Source organism: Bombyx mandarina, chromosome 05, assembly GCF_030267445.1.
Source record: "Bombyx mandarina strain Sakado chromosome 05, ASM3026744v2".
NCBI classification, from domain to species: domain Eukaryota; kingdom Metazoa; phylum Arthropoda; class Insecta; order Lepidoptera; family Bombycidae; genus Bombyx; species Bombyx mandarina.
In genome coordinates this window covers 8929371-8937157 of record NC_143212.1, presented here as the reverse complement: position 1 = coordinate 8937157, position 7787 = coordinate 8929371, and the positions used below count along the sequence as shown (strand labels likewise).

Sequence of the window (7787 nt, the reverse complement as noted above, 5' to 3'; positions counted from 1 at the left end):
GATTGTTGTTTTATTAACTGTTTCTAACATGATCACGCTCCACTGTAACTTTAAGTCAATAGTGTTTGACAAACACAGGAGTCACCGATTAGTATGCCTCGGGGTTCGTTTTAAGAAATGAAATAACCATTGGGGTCCGCACAACCATTTAAAAAAAAATAATATTATGCCAATGTAAAAATAGAAATAAAAAAAGGATTTTTTTACATATTGATAAGAAAAATATCATTTTTTGTCGGGGACTATCTTTCTGAAGCTTGGAATAAAATTGATGTAAACTACTAACATTAAATCCTGAATATATTCATCAGTAAGTCGAGATCGAAATTTATTCTTCATGAAGTTCATCCTCGAAAATGCTGCTTCACGAATATATCAAAGGGTGAAAAGCTACTTCGTTTAAACACTCTCACCGCCATACGGTCCGCCGGCGGGTCATATATTTTCGAGTTAGACACGCCACCAATATATTGCAGTAAACGAGATTAGCAGGCCGTACGGGTCGCCGGCGCACCGTATGTTTCGCGCCAAAATATAACAAAATTTCATCACGGCCTGCACGGCTAGGTATAGTTGCGACCGCCGGCGGACCGCACGGCCTGCCGCACCGACAAATTCTATATATAGGTGGCGGTGAGAGTGTTAAGCGACATTTCGCTTAATACGCGATACTTATCTTTGTAATTAAAGGTGCGTTTTATTTGGTATTTGCATCAACAGTTCGATGTTTTTAATTGAAATTCAATTAAGTTTACTTCATTCAAATAGCCGAAGAAGTTTTTAAGCTCTTGCACGACATGAAAACCCTCTTGTCGTGGCCGCCGGTAATTACATACCAGATCCTGTGGACCGAATGGTAAACAGTCGACGTCGCCCTAAGCACGTCATTACGGATCCTCCCGATCCATTAACGGTGCTTTCAGGTACCTCAAGCCGTCACCGTCCTCGCCGAACCTTGACGAATTACTCGGCGAGTAAATTAACCCACAGATACAGCCCACTGAGTTTCTCGCCGGATCTTCTCAGTGGGTCGCGTTTCCGATCCGGTGGTAGATTCTGCGAAGCACTGCTCTTGTTAGGGTTAGTGTTAGCAACGTCGTCAGGTTTGAGCCCGGTCAGCTCACCTAATGGTTAAGGTTACGCTGAAGTGGTCTCTCAAGACCATCAGCTTAGGTAGGAAAAAATAAATGAAAAATAATATAGAGTGAAAAATTATATCGATGACATTAGGTGGAGTTAATTGGTTTGAAACTAATCAATCGAGATGAAATTAAATTAAACGTGATGGGATGGGATGAACTAATGTCTCAGTAAAATGGTGGTTATTTACAGATTAGTGGACCCAAGAAGCCAGTCTAGCGACAGTTTCATTTTCCCAAATTTAAGGACTTCCAGAGGTGCTAAACAGTTATTATACCACCATTTTTACTTTAAGTCTGAAGAAACACTGAATTAACAAAATAAAACAATTCAGACAACTTCCTTTGGCGATCCACCCAAATCCCAAAATACAATGGAATATTTAATTAAAGAAGATGAAGAATGATAAGTTCCAACTTAGAATAGGCACACTTGAATTTGGAACTCATAGAATATGTGTAATTATTCTGTTCCAAATTCAAATGTGCCTAATAGTTTTTTTTGTAAAACTGCAACAGCGTTGATGGCCAATCTGTAGGTCTGTACATTTTGATATTCATCAAATATGTTTTTCGGGCAACAGTAGGAAAGTTTAGTTTTAGATATTTTATTGCACAGGTGGTTAAACGAGCTCACAGCCCACCTGGTGTTAAATAGTTAAATGGTCCATAAACATGATAAGAGGTTGTTAAGAAATTGCATTGTAGAAAGGATTTTTCAAATGGGAAGGTATGACTACTTCGCAGCAGAAAACGATTTGCCACCACTAAATAGGTTAGTAGTAATAAAAAATTATCGTTTTTGGTTGAAAATATTTAATCATTAATTATATCTTGTTGAACAATAAAAAAATGCATTCATACTGTTAATATGGCTTTAAAACATTGTGTTTTTGACGACAACTTAAAAAAAAATCTTATGCAGATTTAAAAACAGGTCTTCCAATTCCTTTCGATACAATAAGCGATAATTCATTCAAAATTAAATTAAAAACAATTACTTAAATACAGAATGGAGTAGGTACATTTCAACTTTACGGGTTGGGCGATTTGTTTCTAAAATATTGACCCTTGGGGCCTTTTGTCTATAGTATGTAATAAAAACTTTATTTTTTAGATCAAGAGTAACAAAGAAATTGTGTTTTTGATGAAATTGAATCTCTTTTTAATTTAAACTTAGTTGATGAAATAATCCGAAAACTCATTCACGAATTTAAGAAGATTTCTACTCTATTTGTTTACCCGGACTAATCTAAGGCCCTTTCGCTGGACCAATTGTAATATTTGGCAGTTTTTTTCTAACACTTCAAGACAGGCTATTTTTTATCAAGGACTGTTTAGGTTCCAGTCGGACCGGCGAAGCGAATGAGTAGCATAGTAGGCATCAATTAAACTACTTCATTCCGACTGAGCGTTTTGGTGAAATTTTGGCGGTTTTTACAAAATGAGATTCGTTTCACGCTATTTTATTAAATCGAGATTTATATAAGAGTTTAGTCTATTTCTTACTTTAAAGTAAAGATTTTATTCTTACCAAGTAAACACGAATTACAGTTATTAAAATGATCTAGAAACGAATACCGGCAATTAAACATGATAGATAAGATGAATTCAAACTTTCCTATTTTGGGAAATGAATTTTCATGTGTTTATTTTACTAATTTTTTATCTTGGTCCCCCACAATACTTAATATTCTTCTAAAAATATCAGGTATTTAGTTCACCCAGCAGTTTGTAATTAACTGGTAATCAACCATGGAATCTAGTCCTTATTCTAGTTTGCATTTTTCAAACACAGTTATTTACATTTAAAATAGGTACTATTTACAGCTAATGTTAATCTAAATTCGAAAAGTAAGAGATTGATTCAGAAAATCTTGAAATAATACTTTTCTGGCACCATTTAAATAACAACAAACAGAAACAACACCATCAAATTCATTTTTAATACACATACAAATAAGTACCTTTTTTAATATGTAACATTAATACCTAAAACGTAATTATTTGAAGTTAGTGAGGTAGTTAATAATCAGTCTAGTACATGTTCAAGATTTTCTAAATCGCATTAAACTTTGACAAATAACTTACAGGACTAGGAGTATTCAATAGAGTATAATAAAGATAAGTAGAATATTGTGACAAATTGAATAAAAATTACAGATCATAATAATTATAGTCAAATAAATTCTTATGGCAATTAAATAAAATTATACATTCTAATCAGTGTTATATTGTCGTGACAAAATTATAATTTTTAATATTATAAAATTGAGTTGCAATGTAAAACATAATTTAAGAATTAATATTAATTTAATTTAAATCACAGTATAACAAACTACATAGCAAATTGTTGTTTTGAAAGAAATAGACTTGCATACATATAATGCCATATATTTTTTGTAAAATAAAATACTTGTTTTTTTTTTGGACTGTCTGTATGATTCACAATGCCGTACTGATGTGTATGATCAGTCTTTATTTGATTATCACTATGTTTATTACTTACTTGAAACATTTTATTAGGTGCATTTAAAATTTAAGTTTGTGCCCATTATGATATGAATAAAACGCCAACATATTTTATGTGTATCCGATTTTAAGATTATTAAGACAAAATAAAATTATCCTTTTGGCAAATTAAAAAAAAATTAAATCCAAGATATAAAAATAACAAATTAAAGTGATTCTGATGCGTGAAACTGGTGTGCTTAGAATGCAATTCAATTACATCTTTTTTCAATCGGTAATTAATTACAACAAACAACATACATCTAGCATAAACTATAAATTGAAGTGTGTGAAAAAAAGGAAACAAATTAAAACTACACACAAACACAAAGTAATACTAAATCAATGTAATCCTACTGACTCCTTTTACATGCTAAATAAAACAGACTTTCTGGTTCAGTGATGGCCTAACTTATCAGTCTATTAGAGTAATTTCAAATTATTTCTACATGGAATGCTCAATAAATGCATAAACATGTTATAGCTCATGTTCACTTGATAACTTTAGTCATTTCAAATACTTCCAATATCCATGGGCAGGTAAGATGTCAACATTACAATTTGAATATTGGGTTGGTTGCCAATTCACAACTTTCACAATTTATAAAGAAGGTGTTTAAACAATATTTGAGCACTCCTTGTGTTGTGTCCTAAAATACCTGTTAATTAAACTTAATGTCATAAAATATGTCATGAGGTATATTATCACAAAATTGTGACACCAGCTAACTTAATTACGTATTTATTGTTTTGAACAATAAATGTTCTAAATGGCACTGAAAATTTCTCGCTTTAAAAAACACACACCAATTAATTTTGTGGAATGTTATAAAAATAATATTAATAATTGAATGTCACTGGTATGTAAAATTACTGTATAGTATTTGCTCATAGGAGTCTTCGCAGGTTTTTCCTGCTTTTCTTGGTACCTATTGCATAATGAGTTTTCTTCCTTTTTGAAGGACTAGGTCCATTGAGGTCATACTGAAAGCATACTTTATCAGGATGCCTTTCACATTGACAAAACCTACAGAACTGGTAAGCACATAACACATTGATACATTCTACCCATTCCTCGCCTGAAGTTTCAACTGTTACTTTTGCAGGTAATGAACACCTTACACAAGAAAGCTGCATGCGTGTATCTAGTGATGCTGACTGAAAATGAAAAAAAAAGTTCTAATTATAATATGAACTATAACTATATATAATAAAAAAAATCAATAAATCTATTTAAAATAATTAAAGAAAATTATATTCATTTCAATACTGAAAGAATAATTCTTAATGGTTATAGTTTGCATGTAAAGAAGTAGGTGCCTGAGTGTTGCTGTTTGATGTCTCTCCACTGACTCGCTCCACAAATGTTTATTTTATTTGATGTCTCTCTCTGACTTGTTCCACAAATGTTAATTTTTAAATATTTACGGTTAGCATATTAGTTTTAGTTAGAAAACATTGATTAGCCATATGACATACAGTAATTAATATATTCATTTTCATGATGTAAATATACATTGAATGTGTGGTGTTAACCTAGAGTAATCTCATTCCATCTCATCCCATGGATGTAGTATAAGGCGAATAAGTAACTCCAACCATAGAATATGCAGCATTATTGTAGCAAGTAGCAAGATTACCAATTGGCGTTGGTGGTACTCAGGTACCTAGGTTTTTTTAATTTTTTTTTATTGCTTATATGGGTGGACGAGCTCACAGCCCACCTGGTGTTAAGTGGTTACTGGAGCCCATAGATATCTACAATGTAGATGCGCCACTCACCTTCAGATATAAGTTCTAAGGTCTCAGTATAGTTACGATGGCTGCCCCACCCTTCAAACCGAAACGCATTACTGCTTCATGGTCAAAATAGGCAGGACGGTGGAAACTACCTGTGCAGACTCACAAGAGGTCCTCCCGCCAGTAAAGGTGGTGGGATCAACTCTTGAGAGTGGGGGAGCCATTACATTATTTAATTGTAACCAATATTAATCAATCTCATATCTCAGGGTGGGTCAAACCTTTGGTTTTGAAATGTCTATGGGCTCCAGTTAGTAGATACGCTTTATTAAAATTACACTACCAGGGATTTGACCTGGAGGGATGTCAAGGAGCAAGCGCAATATAGGGTAAAGTGGAGACAACTTGTGAGGGCCCTATGTACCAGCGGGGCACCCTAGGACTACAACAACAACAACAACAACCAGTAATAATTAATTGAAGGAGCCATTGTGATGGAATTAAGAGTTCTATAATGTTTAAGCACTCAAACATACTTTTCTGTCATATGAGCTATTCATTTTTGTACATTTATGCTATTTATATAGCTTTATTTTATAAATTGAGTACCTTTGTAAATTTCTTGAATCTGTTTGACTTTGGAGTTCCTGGAGGACTTCTAGGAGTGGGCACTATTTTACTATTGTTTAATTCATTGTGAATTTCTCTCAAACAACCAATCTTAGCTGAAAATGTATTTTTCCTTTCTATATTTTTATGTACAATTTTTTGACCATTTTCTTGGTTTTCCTTTGCGTTTTTTAAATACTGTTCATATGCTACTTTTCGTTCACTATCACTTACTGATGTCCAAACCTCAGCCCAAGTTGCACTTACTAAAATGAAGTTATTAATATCTTCATTCGACAAGTAATTCAAAATAGTTGCAATTGGTGGTATTACATTGCCTTCATATAGCCTTTGAATTATATCATTGTTAGGTTTGAATAGTACAGTTTTTACTGCTTCTACTAGTGCTCTCGGCCTGTTCACTTGTTGTAATTCACGCATTTCACATGATAGCGAATGTGTTACAAAATTGAGTTTTTTGGCCGATTTCCTACAAGGATTTGTCTTGCAATTTCTTTTAACTGGTGTTATTGGATATGATGCTGATTCATGACCTTGTAAAAGATGTTTTGTAAGGTTGTTTGCTCGGTCTATATTAATAGCATTTAACGAGCGGGATGAGTTTTCTTTGTTTTCGTTAACATAGAGATTTCTGATTTGTCCAGCAATCAAACTAGTAGGAGTAGGTATGGGACTATATGGTAACTCCAACGTTTCTATGTCTTGATATGATCGTTTCAAGCCGCGCCTTGGCAATGGTGTTCCTGTTATATCATTAAGTATAACTGATGGTCTATTACACTGATTCGTCTCTGGTGTAATATAACGAATCTGGCCAGTAATACGTTTGTTATTAGCGAGAATAGATTGTTCAAAGTAGTCACTCGACAAATTGGAGGCTTCGATTGATCCTGGTGTTAAAGTATGATACCCGCTTTCTTCATTTTTACACAAACTAATATCAATAAATATCGCAGGCTGCGTAGATTTCTCATAATTTGATGGGATCTCCATAGTATTGGCTAATAATGTGCTCGATTCCATCGTTCTTGAGTTTGATTACAAAATGCCAACGGCGAGTTCCGAAAACAATCTTTCATCAAATCAAACCTAGCTAACTTACTTTGCTAGGAGCATTTTGGCTTTTCCTACAGCATACCGTCGTCGTTACGAAAATGATATTTAAATTATAGATCTCGATATTACTCGATAATTCAAAACTCAACAATCAACATAAAAACATTTTTTTTGAAAGACGTTTTCAATTTTCTTGTTGGTGTGTAGTGTAGTGTAAAGAGAATTTAATCAACATACATAGATTAGACTACAATACAAAAAGTAAATTACAAATATTATTTTAAATACTATGTTTCAATTTGTTGTAAGACTATTCTAAGTACGGTACTACTACACTACTACACGACAGACAATAATATTATGCAATGCACAGTCGTAGGTACACTTTACACTATTACCATTACCACATTAAATTATATATATATACCTATCTACACCGGAATTCACATGTAAACAAAATAATTAAAAAAGAAAACTTAATATTAATTTAAACTGCAAACATTTAGGCACAAATTTCAATCTAACTTCAGCTTCATAGGACACAGGACTATAATGATTTGATTGGGATTTGCTAAGATCAACCTGAGTGCTCCGATGGAAATCTAACAAGTCAAGTACAGCTACTTCATAAACTACGACCGGCGTGGAATCGCGTGACCCACCGAAAAAATACAACGAGAAACAAACTGCAGTTACCCAGGTTCCTATGCC

The 7787-nt window shown here is 33.4% G+C and overlaps 1 protein-coding gene across 1 annotated transcript; it reads right to left on the bottom strand.

Annotated features, from left to right (window-relative positions):
• Positions 1 to 1938: 1938 nt before the first annotated feature.
• On the bottom strand, positions 1939 to 7298 carry LOC114249413 (uncharacterized). Its single transcript, XM_028182991.2, has 2 exons — positions 6000 to 7298; positions 1939 to 4808 (listed from the first exon to the last, which is right to left on the bottom strand). Exons 1-2 carry the CDS (start codon positions 7041 to 7043, stop codon positions 4539 to 4541), a joined length of 1314 nt encoding a protein of 437 aa, XP_028038792.2. The 5' UTR covers positions 7044 to 7298; the 3' UTR covers positions 1939 to 4538.
• Positions 7299 to 7787: the final 489 nt, after the last annotated feature.

Coding starts and splice junctions, on each gene's coding strand:
- LOC114249413 (XM_028182991.2), bottom strand. CDS start 7,043: ATGGAATCGAGCACATTATTAGCCAATACTATGGAGATCCCATCAAAT. Junction 4,809..5,999: donor GATTCAAGAAATTTACAAAG/GTACTCAATTTA, acceptor TTTCATTTTCAG/TCAGCATCACTAGATACACG.